At 46.5% G+C, this 23,584-nt stretch overlaps 1 protein-coding gene across 7 annotated transcripts in view; it reads right to left on the bottom strand.

Moving 5' to 3' along the window:
• The window catches only part of ANK1 (ankyrin 1), a 451,795-nt gene that overhangs the window by 205,049 nt on the left and 223,162 nt on the right, over nucleotides 1-23,584 (bottom strand). For 6 of the 7 annotated variants that reach the window (XR_010180528.1, XM_063931753.1, XM_063931756.1 and 3 more), the window contains exon 2: nucleotides 5,263-5,364. Coding sequence is in view for 6 of the 7 variants with exons in the window: in XM_063931753.1 (XP_063787823.1) it covers nucleotides 5,263-5,364 (102 nt within the window). In the remaining variant the exon portion in view is untranslated. Of the gene's footprint in view, nucleotides 1-5,262; nucleotides 5,365-8,615; nucleotides 8,698-23,584 lie in introns of those variants that run through there. The other variant, XM_063931757.1, reaches the window with a different exon arrangement.

Below are 23,584 nucleotides of genomic sequence, written 5' to 3'. Positions count from 1 at the left end.
AGGTCAACACACAAAAAAAAGGTAGACACCATGTTTTTTGCATTTTGTGGTTTGTGTGAATAGTTTGTCATCTGGGACCCCCAAATGAAGAAAAGCATACCCTCGCGGGGATCGCTTCGCTCGCCACAAGGTTTATAACCGGCTCTATGCCGACATGGATAGAGAAGGTATGAAATAGACACATTTGTAAAAAAAATTTTTTTACATGTTTTTGGACTATCTTTTTTTATGTCGACCATTTTCAAGGTCGACCTTTTGTACTGTCTACCTTTTTCATGTCAACCTTTTGACCCTGTTGACATTTTGAAACTGACGACCTACTGTCTGTCTTTGGTGTCTTATCTATTGACTGTCTAACTAGACACTGTCTGTCTATCAACCGGATACCAAGTATGGAATACGGAGGTGGGCTAGATATGGAATACAGAGGTGAGCTACAGTAGGTATGGAATACAGAAGTAGGTTACAGTAAGTATGGAATACAGAGGTGAGCTAGGTATAGAATGCAAAGTTGGAATACAGAATGCAAAGTGGAATACAGAGGTGAGCTAGGTATGGAATACAGAGGTGAGCTAGGTATGGAATACAGAGATGAACTAGGTATGGAATATTGAGATGAGCTTGGTATACAATGCAGAGATGAGCTGGGTATGGAATGCAGAGGTGAGCTAGGTATGGAATGCAAACTTGATCTTAGGTATGGAATACAGAGGTGAGATAGATATGGAATGCAGAGGTGAGCTAGGTATGGAATGCAGAGGTGAGTTGGGTATGGAATGCAGAGGTGAGCTTAGGTATGGAATACAAACTTGAGCTTTGGTATGAAATACAGAGGTGAGTTATGTATGGAATGCACTGGTGATCTAGGTATGGAATGCAGAGGTGAACTAGGTATGGAATGCAAAGTTGAGCTTAGGTATGGATTATAGAGGTGAGCTAGGTATAGAATGCAGTGGTGAGCTAGGTTCGGAATGCAGAGTTGAGCTGGGTATGGAATGCAACCTTGAGCTTAGGTATGGAATGCAGAGGAGAGCTAGGTATGGAATACAGAGGTGAGCTACGTATGGAATACAGAGGTGAGCTACGTATGGAATACAGAGGTGTGCTAGGTATGGAATGCAGAGGTGAGCTAGGTATGGAATGCAAACTTGATCTTAGGTATGGAATACAGAGGTGAGTTAGATATGGAATGCAGAGGTGAGCTAGGTATGGAATGCAGAGGTGAGCTGGGTATGGAATGCAGAGGTGAGCTTAGGTATGGAATGCAAACTTGAGCTTCGGTATGAAATACAGAGGTGAGTTATGTATGGAATGCAGTGGTGATCTAGGTATGGAATGCAGAGGTGAACTAGGTATGGAATGCAAAGTTGAGCTTAGGTATGGATTATAGAGGTGAGCTAGGTATAGAATGCAGTGGTGAGCTAGGTTCGGAATGCAGAGTTGAGCTGGGTATGGAATGCAACCTTGAGCTTAGGTATGGAATGCAGAGGAGAGCTAGGTATGGAATACAGAGGTGAGCTAGGTATGGAATACAGAGGTGAGCTAGGTATGGAATACAGAGGTGAGCTAGGTATGGAATGCAGAGGTGAGCTAGGTATGGAATGCAGAGGTGAGCTAGTAATGTAATGCAAAGTTGAGCTTAGGTATGGAATACAGAAGTGAGCTAGGTATGGAATACAGATGTGAGCTAGTATGGAATACAGAAGTGAGCTAGGTATGGAATATGGAGGTGGGCTACATATGGAATACAGAGGTGAGCTAGATATGGAATACAGAGATAGGTTACAGTAAGTATGGAATACAGAGGTGAGCTAGGTATAGAATGCAAAGTTGAACTTAGGTATGGAATACAGAGGTGAGCTAGGTATGGAACACAGAGATGAGCTAGGTGTGGAATACAGAGTTGAGCTAGGTATGGAATACATAGGTGAGCTAGGTATGGAATACAGAAGTGAACTAGGTATGGAATACAGAGGTGAGCTAGGTATGGAATACTGAGGTGGGCTAGATATGGAATACAGAGGTGAACTAGGTATGGAATATAGAGGTAAGCTAGGTATAGAATGCAAAGTTGAACTTACAGTAGGTATGGAATGCAGAGGTGAGCTAGGTATGGAACACAGAGGTGAGCTAGGTATGGAATGCAAACTTGAGCTTAGGTATGGAATACAGAGATGAGCTAGGTATCGAATACAGAGGAGGGTTAGGTATGGAATGCAGAGGTGAGCTGGATATGGAATGCAGAGGTGAGCTAGGTATGGAATACAGATGTGAGCTAGTATGGAATACAGAAGTGAGCTAGGTATGGAATATGGAGGTGGGCTACATATGGAATACAGAGGTAAGCTAGATATGGAATACAGAGATAGGTTACAGTAAGTATGGAATACAGAGGTGAGCTAGGTATAGAATGCAAGTTGAACTTAGGTATGGAATACAGAGGTGAGCTAGGTATGGAACACAGAGATGAGCTAGGTGTGGAATACAGAGTTGAGCTAGGTATGGAATACATAGGTGAGCTAGGTATGGAATACAGAAGTGAACTAGGTATGGAATACAGAGGTGAGCTAGGTATGGAATACTGAGGTGGGCTAGATATGGAATACAGAGGTGAACTAGGTATGGAATATAGAGGTAAGCTAGGTATAGAATGCAAAGTTGAACTTACAGTAGGTATGGAATGCAGAGGTGAGCTAGGTATGGAACACAGAGGTGAGCTAGGTATGGAATGCAAACTTGAGCTTAGGTATGGAATACAGAGATGAGCTAGGTATCGAATACAGAGGAGGGTTAGGTATGGAATGCAGAGGTGAGCTGGATATGGAATGCAGAGGTGAGCTAGGTATGGAATGTAAACTTGAGCTTAGGTATAGAATACAGAGATGAGCTAGGTATGGAATGCAAAGGTGAGCTAGGTATGGAATGCAAAGTTGAGCTTAGGTATGGAATACAGAGTTGAGCTAGGTATGGAATACAGAGGTGAGCTAGTATGGAATACAGAGGTGAGCTAGTATGGAATACAGAGGTGAGCTAGCTATGGAATACAGAAGTGAGCTAGGTATGGAATACAAAGGTGAGTTACTGTAGGTATGGAATGCAGAGGTGAGCTAGGTATGGAATGCAGAGATGAGCTAGGTATGGAATGCAGAGGTGAGCTGGGTATGGAATGCAAAGTTGAGCTTAGATATGGAATGCAGTTAGATATGGAATGGAATTAGATATGGAATGCAGAGGTGAGCTAGGTATGGAATACAGAGGTGAGCTGGGTATGGAATGCAGAGGTGAGCTTAGGTATGGAATGCAAACTTGAGCTTAGGTATAGAATACAGAGGTGAGTTAGGTATGGAATGCAGAGGTGAACTAGGTATGGAATGCAAAGTTGAGCTTAGGTATGGAATATAGAGGTGAGCTAGGTATGGAATGCAGAGGTAAGCTAGGTATGGAATACAGAGTTGAGCTGGGAATGGAATGCAAACTTGAGCTTAGGTATGGAATGCAGAGGAGAGCTAAGTATGGAATGCAGAGGTAAGCTGGATATGGAATGCAAGGTTGAGCTTTGGTATGGAATACAGAGGTGAGCTAGGTATGGAAAAAAGAAGTGAGCTAGGTATGGAATACAGAGGTGAGCTAGGTATGGAATGCAGAGGTGAGCTAGGTATGGAATGCAGAGGTGAGCTGGGTATGGAATGCAAAGTTGAGCTTAGGTATGGAATACAGAGGTGAGCTAGGTATGAAATACAGAGGTGAGCTAGGTATGGAATATAGAGATGAGCTAGGTATGGAATACAGAGGTGAGCTAAGTATGGAATACGGAGGTGGGTTAGATATGGAATACAGAGGTGAGCTAGGTATGAAATACAGAGATAGGTTACAGTAAGTATGGAATACAGAGGTGAGCTAGGTATAGAATGCAAAGTTGAACTTAGGTATGGAATACAGAGGTGAGCTAGGTATGGAATACAGAGATGAGCTAGGTATGGAATACAGAGGTGAGCTAGGTATGGAATACAGAGGTAGGTTACAGTAAGTATGGAATACAGAGGTGAGCTGGGTATAGAATGCAAAGTTGAACTTACAGTAGGTATGGAATACAGAGGTAAGCTAGGTATGGAATGCAAAGGTGAGCTAGATATAGAATGCAAAAATGAGCTTAGGTATGGAATACAGTAGTGAGCTAGGTATGGAATACAGAAGTGAGTTACTGTAGGTATGGAATGCAGAGGTGAGCAAGGTATGGAATGCAGAGATGAACTAGGTATGGAATGCAGAGGTGAGCTGGGAATGGAATGCAAAGATGAACTTAGGTATGGAATACAGAGGTGAGCTAGGTATGGAATACAGAGGTGAGCTAGGTATGGAATATTGAGATGAGCTAGGTATAGAATACAGGGGTGAGCTAGGTATAGAATGCAAACTTGATCTTAGGTATGGAATACAGACGTGAGTTAGATATGGAATGCAGAGATGACCTACGTATGGAATGCAGAGCTGAGCTAGATATGGAATGCAGAGGTGAGCTTAGGTATGGAATGTAAACTTGAGCTAAGGTATGGAATACATATGTGATTTAGTATGGAATACAGAGGTGAGCTAGCTATGGAATACAGAGGTGAGCTAGGGATGGAATACAGAGGTGAGCTAGGTATCGAATACAGAGGTGCACTAGGTATGGAATACAGAGATGAGCTAGGTATGGAATACAGAGGTGGGCTAGGTATGGAATACAAAGGTGAGCTAGGTATGGAATACAGAGGTGAGCTTGGAATACAAAGGTGAGCTCGGAATACAGAGGTAGGCTAGGTATAGAATACAGAGGTAAGCTAGGTATAGAATACAGAGGGGAGCTACAGTAGATATGGAATACAAGAGTTTTGCTTATGTTTTGCTTTGGTAGGTAAGGGAATATCAATGTTTTGCTGTGGTTAGTATGTGATTCACATGTGTTGCTGTGCTAAATATGGTATTTCAAAGGCATTGCAGTAATGTGTTACAGAGGTATGTATAACTAAATATTGGTTAGAAACATGTTGGTGAGGGAAGTTTATTATACACTGATGTAGCTGATGTACATGTAGGGCACATGATTTGGGTGTGGGGTGACATTGCTGAGCTGCCGTGGGTACTAGTGTAATACTGGCAGTGTTTTGGAGTAAGTTACAATGACATTATTTGTGACATATGATAGGAGCATTGTGTGCATGGGCAGTATCATAGATCTTGAATGTATACAACGTGGAGGTTTTGGTTAGGTCTGCACTGTACCTGGTTACATGTATTTATATCCACTCCATTCCTCAGGTGTTCCAGTGCTTTGTCCAAGTTCCCAGCTCTGGCCGCTCGCAGGAAGCTGGTGACTGCATCAGCCTAGAGGAAGAGACAGGTGACATTAGCATCACCGTGATACTCCTACTAGGAATAGTACATATACACATACATACAGTACATACAGTAAAAGAAGGGAAATAGTAACAGGATAATTGATTTAAACCCATAGCAAGTTTCAGCATAACACATCAGGAAGAAATGATGACGTAACATCATTAGGCAGATGCATGTGTACAACAGAAATGTGTGGAATAAGGTAAATAGGGTATGAGAAGTTGGGGATCTGTAGGTTACAACTACTCATTAGTAAAAAGATTACGTGAGCTTTGACATACAAATTCTTTAACTACTTAACTGACGATTTTCCCCCCAAAAAAACTGCACAGAAATTGTCTGGGTTTTTTTAAGAAGTGAATTAGGTGATGAACATGAACATAACCCTATCCAAAATGATTTTAGTAAAAAAAAAAAAAATATATATATATATATATATATATTTTACGTTTTTTTTCAAACATCGGAAACATCCATCGGTAACATCGCGACCATTGCAAATTTAGTTTTTAGAGCCCGGATAGCTGCCAGGTACACAGGGGGGGCTTGGGGGCGATGATTTACACTTACAAGCAGCTGCTGTTGTCTGCAGCCGCCGCTGGTGGTGGGGGATCCTGCCATGATGATCAGCAATGATCGGCAGCACGGCAAAACTGGGTGCTGAGTGCTGGAAAGCAGAGGGACCTTCCGATCCCTCTGAGAGCAGCAGCGGAGGGAAGTTTCCCTTCCCTGACTCTGCTAACACTATTTATCTGACTGGTCTCATCCTGTGTGACCAGGTCAGATAAAGCACTTGCTGGTATGGTCGCATCTGATGCGACCATGCAAGGCATGTGGTTAATAATGACCTCAAATATCACAAACCTGAAAGGTGCATGTAACTTATTAGCATTTAATTATATTATACATCCAAACTCCGGTGTATTGTTTGGGGAACTCAGGTAACCCAGCTAGTAAAGTGCAACTTATCAGACCGGAGAACTGCAGAGCTTTCACCATCAAGAAGATGGTTGCAACTGTGCTCCCAATTTTTGCACACTGTCCTGGAGACCACAGTTAATAGCTGGGAGACATGAATATATTGAGTGTGGAGAACTTTGTGGACAACTTTGATGGACAAGAGAAGCGCTTGGAAGTACGCAGTGGCAGATGTAAATCCCACAAACACAATTACATAGTAAAGTGGTTTTCAAACTGTGTGCCTAGGCACCCTGGAGGGCTTCAGGGCACTTGCAGGGGTGCCTTGGATTGGTGGTAGAGGATCAATTCCAATTATTTATGGTCAATGTAATAGGCAAAACCAGCGCTGGTGGCTGTCAATCATAGAATTTTTGGACAAACAGAAGTGAGTCCTGTCCCTCATCACATAACTGACCTAAGGATGACATATAAACACAACTTACTTCATTTAATAAATGTTTGGCGTAGGGGTGCCGTGAATAAAATTCTGATACTCTAATGGGCTGTGATTAAAAAAAGTTTTGGAACCACTGACATATAATAGCAAAATGTACATTTTTTTCTGGGACGATATCAATACAAATCTCCTCCACCTCTAATAGCAATGGGGGTCATTCTGAGTTGTTCGCTCGCAAGTGAATTTTAGCAGATTTGCTCATGCTAAGCCGCCGCCTACTGGGAGTGAATCTTAGCATCTTAAAATTGCGAACGATGTATTCGCAATATTGCGATTACACACCTCGTAGCAGTTTCTGAGTAGCTTCAGACTTACTCGGCATCTGCGATCATTTCACTGCTTGTCGTTCCTGGTTTGACGTCACAAACACACCCAGCGTTCGCCCAGACACTCCCCCGTTTCTCCAGCCACTCCTGCGTTTTTTCCGGAAACGGTAGCGTTTTTTCCCACACGCCCATAAAACGGCCTGTTTCCGCCCAGTAACACCCATTTCCTGTCAATCACATTACGATCGCCAGAACGATGAAAATGCCGTGAGTAAAATTCCTAAGTGCATAGCAAATTTACTTGGCGCAGTCGCAGTGCGGACATTGCGCATGCGCATTAAGCGGAAAATCGCTGCGATGCGAAGATTTTTACCGAGCGAACAACTCGGAATGACCCCCAATGTCTGTTCAGCTGCTCCCACTGCATTAATCTGGTGGTGAGCGGCTGAGTCACACAAGCTCTATACTGCTTCCCCTGAGCAGAGGGGGGCAGGTACAATAATTAAGTAATCTCTCAGTAAGTGACTGGGAGATTGCTGCTCTACTTCTGTCTTTCACCAAATATTTGTGTCATATTCTCTGTACAGATACTGTAGGCTGTGAAAAGCTGACATTTATATAGCAAACAAACTTATCCTGCTCTGGAAGAGACAACAAATCCCACTCTCCTAGAAATGAAAGTGCTTCTGCAGTGCTGGAAATGGCCAGCTAACACATTCATATACCTTCAGGGACTCCCAGATGCCAATAATACTCCCTGCACTTGTCTATTATGACAGATTTGGCCCAATGCTCCAGTTTAATGCTACTTCCACCCTGAACCAGTATTAATAAATAAACCTTGTTTGCAGAATGTATGGGAGGTGCCCTGTGCACAGGCTGTGTTTACATGACAATGGCTATCCACCAAATACATGTGTCTGGTATGTGCAGTCTGTGTGCCCTGTATCCATTTTACATGCACATCATTTGTGTTGCTGTATTTTAGTCAGTATACATAAAGCATCCATTACACACACACAAATTAAGTTATATGCCTTACACACAAATTAGAATGTATTATGCACATATAATTGGAATGTGTGTCATTTAATGACTGTGCTGAGTTTGCACCTATAGTAAGTGGCACCATATAGAGAGACCCAGTAGCAGCAGGAGTGCCTGGCTGTGTGTAGTGTCTGTGTCCCATCTGTGTGCATGATATGCCATACTGTGATCCCAGCAGCAGCAGCAGCAGCAGCAGCTCTCTCTGTGGTGCCAGTGTCTTGTGGGTGAGATTTAGGCCACCCAGGGTCACTGGGCGGGGAGAGGGGCACAGGCCAGGCAGTGAGAAACAGAGGGGGGGCGGGGGTTAGATAGGTGGGTGACTGGCTGCATTATAGTCTGCCACAGCCGCTGCCCCTCACTCTTACACAGGACAGCAGGTGCCTGACAGCATGACCATAAATAAGTCCCAGGGGCCAGTAAAGTGAAAGGGACGGTTGTGAAGCATTAACCTCCCCGCGCACCCCCTCCCACCGTATCCCCCCTCCCACGTCCCCCCTGTTACTCACAGGCCGTGCCCGGTGCCTGCCCGCCCGCTCTGCCATTCTGCAGCTGCATACAGACAGCAGCACCCCCTCCCTCCCTGCCGTCTCTCACACACACACTGCGTCCCTCCCCCCGTCCTTACACTGCATGTCTCCCCCCGGCCTCCTTTCTTCCCTCTGCCCCCTTTCTCCCTCCTTCTCCCGTCTCTAAACACCAGGCACCGTGCCCAGGGCTGCACCCCCGGGAGCAGGGGCAGGTGGGGTATAGTAACCGGGAGCCCATTACTGACTGGCACTGTCAACTTGTGCATGAATACAATCTCCATCCATCGTGGTGCAGTCACTATAGAGGCAGGGACTGCTGTGATCCTTGTGCACTAGGAGTGGGGGACTGTGTACAGGTGTGACAGTGACCTGAACATGTTCTCGGCAATAAGAAGCTAACTTCAGCCTCGTGTATTTTCCTATGTTTGTGACCGGGTGGGCATTGGGGGTGCACTTTGTTTACCACACTGAAAAAATAGTAGATATCACACGTTGGAATAATGGAGATACCATAACAGGGCAGGTGACTTTCTGCACAGACCTAGTATAAAGCAGACCATAGGCTAGCAATGTACTGTAATGTTACAGAAGATGTATATGAAGGGGGACTAATATAACAGGCTAATAGAAAAAGAAAAGAACACTGGAGGTGTAGTAATCTAATAGATCCTAACCCAACATATATGCACAAAGGAAATGTTATCAAAACTAATTAAATGAGATATAGGGGGACATGTACTAAGCAGTGATAAAAGTGGAGAAGTGAGCCAATGGAGAAGTTGCCCATGGCAACCAATCAGCATTGACGTAACATTTATAATTTGCATACTACAAAAGTATACAGAGCAGCTGATTGATTGCCATGGGCATCTTTTCTACTGGCATACTTCTCCACTTTTATCACTGCTTAGTACATGTCCCCCTTAATGCAATGAAAGCATTCACGAAAAGCAATAATTATATTTTTTATCAGCAATGTAATAACAGTCATGTAAAACAAAGGTGGGCAATCTCATCTTGTCTTTGCTGAATGGTCACCAAGATTTCAGGGCGATTTTTGGTATCTACAGTGGCGTCGAGAGGCAGGGGGAGCAGGTACAAATTACTTGGGCCCGGGCTGCTGGAGGGGCTCAGGCCTGCTAACCCCCCCTCCCCCCAATCCCCCCGAGGATACCTGTACTGTGGCAGGCGGCGCCTTATTCCAGGAAATATCTCACATAGAGAGCAAAGACTCTGGCACTGTGCGGTAGGAAGCGATGCCCTCCTCCCTGCCTCCCTATGTTAAAATGGCACCCCACCATTATTCACAAACTTTTATACTAAAGAGCATAGTCACGCCCACTTAATAAGCAGCATCCGCATGCCTTTACCAGGGCCCGGCGTGGCTCTCAACAGCCCTGGGTATCCATGGCTCCTATAAAAGTTATCTGATCACTACCGTCCACTTTGTAGTGGGCCAAGAGGAGTGGTCTAGGTCGTAGGTACTTGTCTCCTTTGAGAATGTCCAAAAACTCTATAGCAGGCTTTCATTTACCGCTACAGTTCAGATATATACTTATCACTTCTTGGCAGCTGTTTTCCCCCTTTTTTTTCATCCCTTCCTTTTTTCTCCCCCACTACCCGTACATATCTTTATTTGTATATGTTTGATTTAGGTATTATTTGTTTTGTGTTTAACTGTGAAATATGGTCCAATGCCTTCTGATGCCTTTGCTGTACCATGGTTATCTATATGCTCTTTTGATTTGTAGCATGTGTACAAGACATGGTCTGTCAATCTTAATCTGTGTTGGTCTTTAATAAACATGAATTGCATAAAAAAGGTGGATAAATCAAAGAGGTATGGTCGTTGGGTCGACACAACTTAGGTCGACAGTCATTCGGTCTACCACTATTGGTCAACACACATTAGGTCGACGGGCACTAGGCCGACATGTACTAGGTCGACAGTTCAAAAGGTTGACATGAGTTTTTTTTACTGTTTTTGGTGTCGTTTTCTTCGTAATGTGACGGGGAACCCCAATTGGTGCACCGTGTCCCCTCGCATGGCTCGCTTCACTTGCCATGCTTCGGGCAAGGTTACCATTCCCAATTGTAGTCCACATGGATCGTAAAGTATGAAAAAATTCAAAAATGTAAAAAAAAAATGTGAAAAACTCATGTCGACCTCTTGAACTGTCGACCTAGTACATGTCAACCTAATGACCATGTTGACCTAGTGACCCTGTCGATCTAATGCATGTTGACCAATAGTGGTCGACCTAATGACTGTCGACTAAGTGGTGTCGACCTAATGACCATATACCAATCAAAGAGGTTAAGTAACACATGTAAAATGTGAACAATACAATACGATACCTCCCAACTGTCCCAAATACAGCGGGCGGGAGTAGTTGGGAGAGCCAGTGATCACCGCTGCTCTGCAAAGCAGCCGGTGATTGCTGAATAGATGGCGTACGCATCTTTCAGTGTAGGGAGTGGAGCCAGGGGCTAGCCAGCAGCTCAGGGTGCGCTGGGCATGCTCTCAAAATGAGGCCCCTCCACTAGAGGTCATACCCCCTGTACTCGAGGTCTGCCCCATTACGGTTGCAAGGCGTGACTTGTCCCGACCTGGAATGGTAAGTTGGGAGGTATGCAATACAGATGCTCCTCACTTAACGACCAAGCTCTTTTCCTACAACTAGATCGTTAATCCCTGCCACTTCTCAGGTCGCAGCGGTCAGGTGACCTCACTGGTCTTGTAATGAGACATACTTTGCAACGGGATCAGTATGAATTACCGACGGTCAGGATGCTGGCTGTCAGTATAGACAATGGCATCCCGGCCGTCAGTATGCCGGCAGCAGGGCGAGTGCAGAGAGTCCCCTTGTAGGCTCGCTGTGCTCACCTCAGGTTCTACTCCCGCTCTATGGGTGTCGTGGACACCCACAAGTGGGAATAGCCCCTGTGAGCCGGGATTTTGGCTGGCAACATTGTCAGCAGTCAGGCTTCCGGCGTCAGTGTACTGACCACCAGGATCCCGACTGCTGGCAATTTAACGGCATCCATTTGCAACTTTAATTTTCACCTTTCTACAAAAGTACATTTCTAGGTAATCTTCATCCAATGTAATAAACAATTTCAGATACACAATCATAATACAGGTTGAGTATCCCATATCCAAATATTCCAAAATACGGAATATTCCGAAATACAGACTTTTTTGAGTGAGAGTGAGATAGTGAAACCTTTGTTTTTTTATAGCTCAATGTACACAAACTTTGTTTAATACACAAAGTTATTAATAATATTGTATTAAATGACCTTCAGGCTGTGTGTATATGGTGTATATGAAACATAAATGAATTGTGTGAATGTACACACACTTTGTTTAATGCACAAAGTTATAGAAAGTATTGGCTAAAATTACCTTCAGGCTGTGTGTATAAGGTGCATATGATACATAAATGCATTCTATGCTTAGATTTAGGGCCCATCACCATGATAATTCATTATGGTATGCAATTATTCCAAAATACGGAAAAATCCGATATCCAACATACCTCTGGTCCCAAGCATTTTGGATAAGGGATACTCAACCTGTACATTATATATCTACAGTTCCAAGATCCTCTGACTCCTGTGATTTATTTCAGCATAAATACTGTATGCAATAGTTTCAATTAATGAATATCTTTCAGAGGTTGCTGTACCCTTCCCATCGTTTGCATTTCGAGCTCCACCACACATTTTTAATTTCCATCAGCACCACACTTCTCCCATATTCTTGCAAAAAAAGCACCGTAGACCTGGGCATTACGCATTACATTGAACTCTGTATGAGAGAGTCTTGGCAGTACCAACTTTAAGTAATGGTCTCAGGTTACACAGATTTTCCAGTCTGTCCATACCTTCTCCAACACCAATTGTCTGGATTTCTATTTAAAGCGAAGAACAATAAGTTTCGCTCCATCAATCTTTTCCCTTCTCTGGCTCTCAAAACACAAGCGTCGTCCATCTTTCCAAAACCATCCCACCCTCTCAGTCTCCCACTCAGTATAGAACTCCTCCTGCAAATCATACTTATTTTCCCAGGCATTAAGGGCATGACTGACAGATGATATATGATTTTCCTTGCACCCACCTAGGCCTTTCCTAACTCACATATTAAATTATCCATCTCCACCACATATTTTTGTCAATGCTTCAATCCTTAACACCTTTTTCACTCAATGTAAACAATGTGCCTCAAACCTCACAGGAAATTCTCTGCGAAGTACTAATATCTACATTACTAGGTGCTTCATCGCGCCCTACGGGCGCTCTTCACACCGTCGAAAGGGGCTACGCCCCTTAACCCCAGCCCGCCTTGCTGGGGTTCAATATTTGTATTATATGGAGTATTACCTGCATTCCTAGGTTTGTTAGTGGTTAAAAATTGCACGACGAAAGGGCGTCCGATGGTGAGGGGGGCGTAGCCCCTTGCGATGGCGTGAAGAGTGGCTGCAGGGCACAATGTACAGAATGTAGCAGGTGGGGGGGGGGGGGGACCGCAGATGAGGCAGGGAGTCTGTAGATGCGGGAGGGGTCGATGCAGAGGGGCGGTAGGGAGGGTATACAGAGATGCAGGGAGGGGATACAGAGATGCAGGGCGGTAGGGAGGGGATACAGAGAGGCTGGGCGGTAAGCAGGGGATACAGAGACGCGGGGCGGTAGGGAGGGCATACAGAGATGCGGGGCGGTAGGGAGGGCATACAGAGATGCGGGGCGGTAGGGAGGGCATACAGAGACGCGGGACAGTAGGGAGGGGATACAGAGGCGCAGGGCGGGAATACAGAGACGCAGGGCAGTAGGGAGGGGATACAGAGATGCGGGGCGGTAGGGAGGGGATACAGAGATGCGGGGTGGGAGGGAGGGGATACAGAGAGGCAGGGTGGTAGGGAGGGGACAGAGAGACGCGGGGCGGTAGGGAGGGGATACAGAGACGCAGAGCGGGAATACAGAAACGCAGGGCGGTAGGGAGGGGATACAGAGATGCGGGGTGGTAGGGAGGGGATACAGAGAGGCTGGGCGGCAGGGAGGGGATACAGAGACGCGGGGTGGTAGGGAGGTCATACAGAGACGCGGGGTGGTAGGGAGGGGATACAGAGAGGCAGGGTGGTAGGGAGGGGACAGAGAGACGCGGGGCGGTAGGGAGGGGATACAGAGACGCAGGGCGGGAATACAGAAACGCAGGGCGGTAGGGAGGGGATACAGAGATGCGGGGTGGTAGGGAGGGGATACAGAGAGGCTGGGCCGCAGGGAGGGGATACAGAGATGCGGGGTGGTAGGGAGGTCATACAGAGACGCGGGGCGGTAGGGAGGGCATACAGAGACGCAGGGTGGCAGGGAGGGGATACTGAAACGCAGGGCAGTAGGTAGGGGAGTTCCCAGTGAGGAAGCTGATGAAGAGAACATGGAAAGTAGTGGAGGGGGTGGACACCAGAAGGGTAGACCGGGGTGGCATTGCTCTCTCCTGGCTCCCAGTTTGCCCCCGACACTCACAGCGGTGCACTCTCACCTGTGAAATTGGTGCAGCGTCCAGAGATATCTCCCTCCACAGTATCACGCACTCTGTCCGTTTAATCCCCCGTCTCTGGGCTGTCGGGCCGGCCGTGTGTTGTGGAGTTAGAGCCTCTGGGGATGGAGGGAGGCAGCGTTGGAATGTGGCGTGCGCAGGGGCGGCAACTGAATACTTGGGACCCTGTACAGTGATAGCTTGGGACCCTCCCCTCCAAACCACCCTAGCCCCCCTCCTCAACATACATACACATGCATTTATATATGCATCCCCCCCACACACTCGTGCCGTTCGACGGCTGGAAGGGGGCGTGACTTAATTTGAAAGGGGGCGTGGCCTCGTGGGTATTTTCTCTCTTGCTCCGGGGGTAGATGCTAGAATCAAGTGGGCTAAGGGACCTTTTCCGTCTGGGGGAGGAGTCACAACACAAGGGGGAGGAGCAAGGCCAGAGGGATAGTTCCTCTACTATCCACGCTACCAACTATTACCTGCAGTAATCAGGTGGCGAGCGAAGCGAGCCCGCGAGGGTACTTTTCAGGTACCCTGTTCGCCCGTAGCTCCTCCCCCTGGTGACGTGTCTCCTCCCCTAGATACGTCAGAAGGTCCCTTCTCCCACTCAGAAATAGAATCAACCTTGCTCCGGGGGTGTGTCCAGCTTGCCTGTAGATGCTGGCAGCCCCCGGAGACTGGAGTGTGTGTGCTGGCTCTTCTCTGTGGCAGGAGCCAAGTGCTGCAGCCTGCAGAGGATTATCTCACGAAACGCTGGTACTTTGGTGTGTGTCCTCCCCTCCCTCTCCCCCCCCGTGTTCGGTGCCGGCGGGATGCTGCGGGTAGTGTGCACACCGCAGGGCTGGCATCTGCGGTAGTTCCGGTGGTGAAGGGCAGCGGCACGACCCAAACGAAGTGACAGGCTAAGGTGAGGCGGCGGGCGGCAATTGTAATACTGTATACTTCATCACCGGGGCGCCTCTGACCCCCCTGTCGCCGTGTCTGGATGAGCGTGGAGGTGGCGGGTCTGTGTACGCAGCGCAGGGAGGGCTATGAAGCCTTCTACTGCGCCACCTGTCCCTCCTAACGTGAATGCCAGCGGCAGCAGCAGTTGTTCGCCCGGCGCCGCAGCCAGGGAGTCAGAGTTGCTGATGACGGAGGGGGTAGATGGACAGACAGCAGGAGGAGAGACTTGCTGCACATGTGGTGGGTGGGCTGTGTGACTCCGCCCACCGCTGTGACTCCACCCAGCGTTAGAGGGCCAGGCACAGAGTCACAGGGCTAATATATAGGAGATGTTTGGAACTTTCAAGGCCTAACACAGGAAAGTCCCCATGGATTAGCGTAGTGTGATATCTGGAGACATTGGGCCTAATTCAGAGTTGATCGCAGCAGCAAATTTGTTAGCAGTTGGGCAAAACCATGTGCACTGCAGGTGGGACAGATATAACATGTGCAGAGATAGTTAGATTTGGGTGTGGTGTGTTCAAACTGAAATCTAAATTGCAGTGTAAAATTAAAGCAGCCAGTATTTACCCTGCACAGAAACAAAATAACCCACCCAAATCTAACTCTCTCTGCAATTGTTTTATCTGCCCCCCTGCAGTGCACATGGGGGGGTCTTTCCGACCTGCAGTGCAAATGGTTTTGCCCAACTGCTAACAAATTTATAGTGCCAGATGCATCATCGCTTGGAAAGTGATAAAATGGAGAGTGAAAAAGTACCAGCCAATCAGCTCCTAACTGCCATTTTTCAAACACAGCCTGTGACATGGCAGTTAGGACCTAATTGGCTGGTACTTTTTCATTTTCCATTTTATCACTTTCCAAACGATGATGCATCTTACCCCACTGGTACCAGGTTTCCAAAACTAACCGAAGCGAACGGCATCAGAAATCATTCCTTCCACTCCTAAGCAGTTTACGATTGCTAGACAGCTGTTTCCCGATAAATAAACAAATGATTTCTTCTGCCAGCTGGTCTCCAAATGGAAGTTCCCCACCATTTCCTCACACCAATATGTCCCTAATAAATTATAGCATATTTACCAAATGCAATAGATGACTTGCCTCCTGAACAATTTAACTCAATCCTTTTTCAAGAATTAAAAAGGGAATCACAGCGCTAATGGATAAAGCATTATGCTTACATATAAATAAATGAACAATAAAGAATTGCTAATATAGGACTTGCAGGCTAGGATATATACAATAGTATATAAGCAATTAATGCTGTTAAGAAATTATGATTAAACAGCACAATATTATAAAAAATGCAACTTTGAGGAAAAGAGCACCCATATATGTATCCATTTATATGTTCGTGAATCAGTCCACCAGTCAATAAAGGAGGCCAATGGGGGTCATTCCGAGTTGATCGCTCGCTAGCTACTTTTTGCAGCGCTGCGATCAGATAGTCGCCTGCCTGTAGGGGAGTGTATTTTCGCTTTGCAAGTGTGCGAACGCCTGTGCAGCCGAGCTCTGCAAAAACATTTTGTGCAGTTTCTGAGTAGGTCTGAACTTACTCAACCCTTGCGATCACTTCAGCCTGTCCGGTCCCGTAATTGACGTCAGACACCCGCCCTGCAAACACTTGGACACGCCTGCGTTTTCCCAAACACTCCCAGAAAATGGCCAGTTGACACCCATAAGCCCCTTCTTCCTGTCAATCTCCTTGCTATGCGCAGTAGTGACCTGATCGCTGCGCTGTGAAAAACGGCAGCGTGCGATCAGGTCAGAATGACCCCCAATGACTCTTGTGAATGTTAATGGATTGGGCTTCATGCACCACATGAAGCAAACACCAGCAGATGCAGTGCCGTAACTAGGCATTTTAGCGCTGTGTGCAAGAAACGGCATTGGCGCCCCCCGCCCCCTATGGAAGATAGGGGCAGTGCGCGGCGCAGGCGTGCGGAAAATATATAGGGGCATGGCTTCATGGGGAAGGGGCGTGGCCACAAAATAATACCAATTCATACTACGGTGCACAGTAGTCTCCATTATTCAAATTACGCGGCACAGTAGCGCCACTACACCAGGTAGAGCCCCTTTTTACACATTACGGCAGACAGCGTCCCCCTTTTTACACTTTACAGCAGACAGTCCCCCTCTTTACACTTTACGGCAGACAGCGTCCCCTTTTTACACTTTACGGCAGACAGTCCCCCTTTTTACACATTACGGCAGACAGCGTCCCCCTTATTACACATTACGGCAGACGGCGTCCCCCTTTTTGCACATTACAGCAGACATCGTCCCCCTTTTTGCACATTACGGCAGACAGCGTCCCCTTTTTTACACATTACGGCAGACAGCTTCCCCCTTATTACACATTACGGCAGACAGCGTCCTCTTATTACACATTACGGCAGACAGCATCCCCCTTATTACACATTACGGCAGACAGCATCCACTTTTTTTAGACATTATGGCAGACGGCGCCCTCTTAAATCACATTACGGCAGCAGAGTCCCCTTTTTTACACATTATGGCAGCACTGTCCCCCTCTTTACACATTACGGCAGCAGTCCGCCTTTTTACACATTACGGCAGCAGTCCCTCTTATTATCCATTACGGCAGTACTGTCCCCCTTTTTACACATCATGGCAGCAGAGTCTGGCGGGGTAGAGAGAGAGTGATAGTGTAAGTTTGACAGCAGACATAGCAGTCAGAAACCTCCCCCTCCACCCCCCTACCCCAATCCACCAGCCCAGCTACCTGTTTTTGTGGGGTGGCTGGAACTTGAAGATGCAGTGACCTGGCCTCAGAGTTGACGTCAGTGCCCGCTCCCAGCCGGGGATCTGACAGCGCGATCTCTTGACCCCGGCGGATGCTGGTCTCAAAGAGGAGGAGCCAGGGGTGGGGAGGAACGGATACCCCCACCTCTGAAAAAACTTCCTACGCTCTGCTCGCAGGCTGCGGCTGTCCGACTCCAGCATACTATAATGAGAAGCTGTCAGCAGCAGCAGCGCTCCCGTACAGCAGTGGCAGCCGCCAGCCGAAGTTAGAGTCAGTGTACCAGCGTGGCCGTGCGGATATGGTGCCATATTGGCCCCCACCTAGTTACGGCACTGAGCAGATGATTGAAAGGATATTACCAGGCTTGAGTCTCAGTTAGTAAGGCGATCCTTTGCACGGTTGTGTAGGTTTCCTGATATCCCTGTGAATTGCTGTGTCCCGTACCTTGGGCCTAATTCACACCTGATTGCTGGGCTGCTAATTTTGTTGTCCTGCGATCAGATAGTCGCTGCCAAAGGGGCGTGTAAATTCGCCCTGTGCAAGTGTGCGATTGCATGTGCACGCCGTGCGAAAATGTCCTCAATCAGCGACAGCTGCAAATCCGTTCACATCACACTCACCATCGAATGGTTTTTCAAGTGTGTGCAGTGTGTACGCAGCCCAGGACTTACTCCTACAGTGCGATGAGAACAGGCTGATCAGAGCCGGAGCTGACGTCACACACCCTCCCTGAATACTGCTTTTTTCCTGACACTCCCAGAAAACGGGCAGTTACGACCGACAAACGGCCTCTTCCTATCAATCAGCCTGCGAATGGCTGTGCAATTGAAATTGCACCAGCTTGTGGTTGTTTGGCGACGCACGTGCGCATTGCGGTGCATATGCACGCACAGTCAATCGATAATCGCCCACTGTGCGAAAACGCACAGCAGCGGTCAGCTCTGAATCGGGCCCCACATTCACCTAATAACTGACCTCAGTCTACTGAATTGTTAAGCCCAACAGACTATGCTCTTGCTATATAAATAAACGTTAGAAATAAATAATTATACTACAGTATGCTCAGTTTCGCCCTGGATTCACTTTTTGACAACATAATATTATCCCTACCCAACCCCCCTTCTTCCCAGCTCCCTTATCACAAACATTTGGTTTACTATGAGCAAAATGTTTATTTGTAATTTTGCATTAATAAGACTTTGATAAGAATTATTATTCATATTGTACATGTGTTCTTTCTGTGCTGTATTTGTTGTTGTACTGCCATGTAAAGCCCCGTACAAACTGGGCGACACACTAGACGATATGAACGATAACAATCTTTTAAAAAATATCTATTGTTCATATCGAAGTGTGCATGCCTGAACAATAAACGATGTGCGCACCCACGGGTCGTTCTCATTCAGGCATTATCTACTGATCGTGCAGCTCAACTTTAACTATAGTATATCGCTGAGTTGCATGTTCGGGGAGTGCAGGGTATGACGTCACTGAACAATATCGTTCAGTGTGTATGTATGTGTATGTATACATATATGTATGTGTGTGTATGTATGTATCTCTCCCCTAATTAGCAATCAGGGATACAGCTCTTAAGGCCAGGTACACATCAGAATGATCCGTACACACTGAACGTTATAGCGTGCAACCGCACAATATGTTGTTCGGTGCCACATTCAGCTGTATGCCATCTTTCCCAGGATCGTCCCATTAGACACACAGCACGCCCAACAGGACGACCAGGGAGTGCACAATCGTCATACACATCAGACGATATGGACGATATACAGTATTGTTCAGATCCACGTCGGAACGATATATCGGATGACATACTATCTAATGTGTACTGGGCCTAAGTCTCTCAATTAAAAAAAAAATGTGCACAAAAAAAATAAGGGACAATAATTTCATAAAACTTCTTATCTATAATTTTGAATACACGCTGCTTGTTTCACAAGAATTATTTTCCTCCTAAATCACATTCCTGATGCACACAGAGTAGCACCTTATTTGTGCATAATAGATATAAGGGGGTGACCTGAGCAATCACTGGGCCATATTGGTTTCCCAATTTTATAAATATGAGGGATATTTCTCAAATATTGGAGAAAGATAAAGGAGTCTATTTACTAAGAGGTGGGGAGAGATAAAGGGGGTAATTCAGATCTAATCACTGGGCTTCTAATTTTGCTGTCCTGCGATCAGATAGTCGCCGCTTCCAGGGGGAGTGTAAATTTGCTGTGCAAGTGTGCGATCGCATGTGTACGCCCAGCTGCAAAAATCCAGCGTGTGCAGTCTGTGCGCAACACAGGACTTACTCCTCCAGTGCGATGAGAACAGGCTGATCGGGGTCGGAGCTGACATCAGACACTCTCCCTGAAAACGCTTGGTAACACCTGCGTTTTTTCGGACACTCCCTGTAAACGCTCAGTTGCCACCCACAAATGGCCTCTTCCTGTCAATCATCTTACGAATGCCCGTGCAATCGATTTTTCGCACCATCCCGTCGCTGACCAGCGATGCCCGTTGTTGTTGTTCTGAAGCGTGTGCGCATTGCGGTGCATACGCAGTTACTGCCTGATCGCACAGCAGCGATCAGATCTGAATTACCCCCAAAGTACCAGCCAATCAGCTCCTGATTGCCATGCTACAGGTGGTGTTTGAAAAAAAGTCAGGAGCCGATTGGATGGTAGTTTATCTCTCTCCATGTTATCAATCTCCAATGCTTTGTAAATAGTCTCCCTAGTACCAACCAACTGTCAATTTACAGTCTGTGCTTGAAAAATGACAGGATCTGATTGGTTGGTACTTTATATCTCTCCACTTTATCACTTCCATAGCTATGATAAATCTCCCCCTATATTATCTGCAAAAGCACCAATAAGATTAATGTCATATATGTAAAATTATATTGTTTCAGATACTGAAAGAGCTATTTTGGATATTTAGTAAAATATACATATATAATAATACTAGAGAATTGGGACTACTGTACATGTACAGTAAATACGAGTATGAGGGCGAGTCAGATCTGATCAGGGCCGTAACTAGGTGTGTGCGCACAGCGCACTTGTGATAGGAGCGCATCATGCCCCTTGACCCCAATTGGTTGCCCTTGTAGCAAGTGACAGACTTAGCCGGGTTCCGTGCGTCCACCTGGCTGCTCTGTTTCAAAGTGTCCCGGCAGCTCCTCTGACAGCCTTGATGGTCTAGTGTTTTACGCGGCACCAGCCGCAGCTGCTATCTGAGCGTCACTGTCGGCCACAACCCCGGTCACGCACGGGCAGCCACGGGACAGAGTTACAGCGTGTACAGCGCTGTAACTCCTGTAAACTCCAGCGCTGTAACGCTGTAAAGTTTAGGCAATGTGTTACAGCGCTGCTCGGCCATCGCTGTAACAGAAGAGAGGACCTGCTTTTGGGATGAGCTCGGAGCCAGAGTTGGAGTGGAGGGAGAGGCGGCTGCTGCTGTATAATTTCTCTCTCTCTCTCTCTCGGGGACTCTGCTGCCTATTGTGTAGAAAATGGGGACTCTGCTGCCTATTGTGTAGAAAAGAGGGAATCTGCTGCCTATTGTGTAGAAAACGGGGACTCTGTCGGGGACTCCGCCTGCCTAATATGTAAAAATGGGGACTCAGCATGCCTAATATGTAAAAATGGGGACTCTGCTGCCGTAATATGTAAAAAGGGGGACTCTGCTGCCGTAATATGTAAAAAGGGTACTCTACCTGGCGTAATGTGTGACAGGGGCTCGTCCTGATGTGATGTGTGCAAGTGACGCTACTGTGCGGTGTAATTTGAATAATGGAGACTACTGTACAGTGTAATATGAATCAGTATTATTTTGTGGCCACGCCCCTTTCCCAGGAAGCTATGCCCCTATATTTTTGGTACACACCGACCTTTTTTGTATAGGGGGGCACCGATGAGGTTTCTTGCACACAGCGCTAAAATGTCTAGTTACAGCACTGGATCTGATCGTAGATGTGCTACATTTAGCACATCTATGATCAGTTTCTCTGACATGCCAGGCCCTAACCCCCCCCCCCTCCTCCCGCAAGGGTGCAAAAGCATCGCACGGCGGTTCAATGCTTTTGCACCCTCCAAGTAGCTCTGTGCCTGCGCAGCCCACCCCCGCAACGTTCCGGACATGCCTGCGTTGTCCGGACAGCGCCCCACCAACGGCGTTCTAACACCGTTGACACGCCCCCTCCCGCCCCGTGAACGCCGCCCTGAGATGCTGTTAGCATCTCACTGGGCCAACCGGGGTGCACAAGCGCACTCCAGAAAGGGCTTCGGACTGCGATCGCTGCAGTCTGAATTACCCCCTATGTTGTTGTAGTGGAATTGTAGATCTCTCTGCTATAAAATATCACAGCAATTTGCACATAAAATAACACTGATACTAGTTATCATTGGTCCTTTGCTTTATACCTCATCAGTTCCAGTTCTTATAGCTCTTAGTGAATGAAATCTGGGGCAGCAGGTGAAGCTTGGGTCATGGAGCAGAAATAAGACTGAACTTGATTTGATTCTTTGTCCAGGTCCACTGACTTCAACATTGTGTACCCAAGGTGTCATCCATCACTGGCCTCACAACTGGAATCATATTAGGAGGGCCGTGTAATCTGTGCGCCACCTGGTCTCTCTCCTTCCTCCACGGGAAAGAGCAGTATGACTCCTGCCTACTTCATTAAAGCGAGGTAAGGAATTATTAGCAGGAACCACTACGCACCAATCAGCTGCAAAATAGTAATTTTAAATTCCACTTATACATGTGGACAGGCATATTCTATCATGGGGCTCATTTGCAACAACAACTGGAACAGGCTGATGGGTGCATTGTATCTGTTTCAGCTTTACATCTAACTTTCAAGAGCTGGTGGAAAATCTGGTCACGCAAAACCTAAAATGCCTGTTAACATGCTATCACAGATGAATGCATCTTCCTTTGATTAGATGTACTGTAGAGCTAATTTATTATTGAGATCTAGGATAATTGTGTGTCCCCAGGGCAATTTATGCTGACCTTGAAGTTCACCAGGATGCACCAGACTACTAAACTATGGTCTTAATTATGATCAGACAGAGCAAAGGAAAGCACCGCAACATATCAATTTTCAGATAAACAGCATATGTACTGACAACGTAACCTATTCTGCAAGACATTTCTTTGGTAATGCAGCAGGCTGTCCAAATATTCATGAGTTGGGTCAAATTAAAACTTAAAATGCTGTGAGCATTCCCCAGGGAGCTTTCCAGTTCGGCACCAGCGATAGAATCAGTATTTGGACAGCACTGTGCCAGGACTTTTTGTGGCAAGCATAATGATTTGCCTTCCATTAGTCCAGGAAGTGATGTCAGTTGCTTTTCGTACTTAGAACAGCACAGCTGCAGGTGATAATGTATCTGTTGTTCCCTTTCATGCAATATGGCAGCCTCCAATTGCATTTATACTGTTGTATATAACAAACTGTGGGACAGCCCACATGTAAACTACATGTACGCGGAGCCGGTCCTAGGCATAGGCAAACTAGGTAAATGCCTAGGGGACAAGCAGCTTCTGTTGATTAAAATGATATGCGGCATGCCTATATTCTGTGTGTGACTGCGGCTGTATCTGCATACAAAATGTTACGTTACAGTGTATTCCTGGAAATCACTGTAACATAGCATTACGTAT

The sequence above is a fragment of the Pseudophryne corroboree genome, chromosome 6 (assembly GCF_028390025.1).
Source record: "Pseudophryne corroboree isolate aPseCor3 chromosome 6, aPseCor3.hap2, whole genome shotgun sequence".
Taxonomy (NCBI): Eukaryota; Metazoa; Chordata; class Amphibia; order Anura; family Myobatrachidae; genus Pseudophryne; species Pseudophryne corroboree.
The sequence above is the reverse complement of the archived record's forward strand: the minus strand, read 5'-3'. Positions and strand labels throughout refer to the sequence as shown.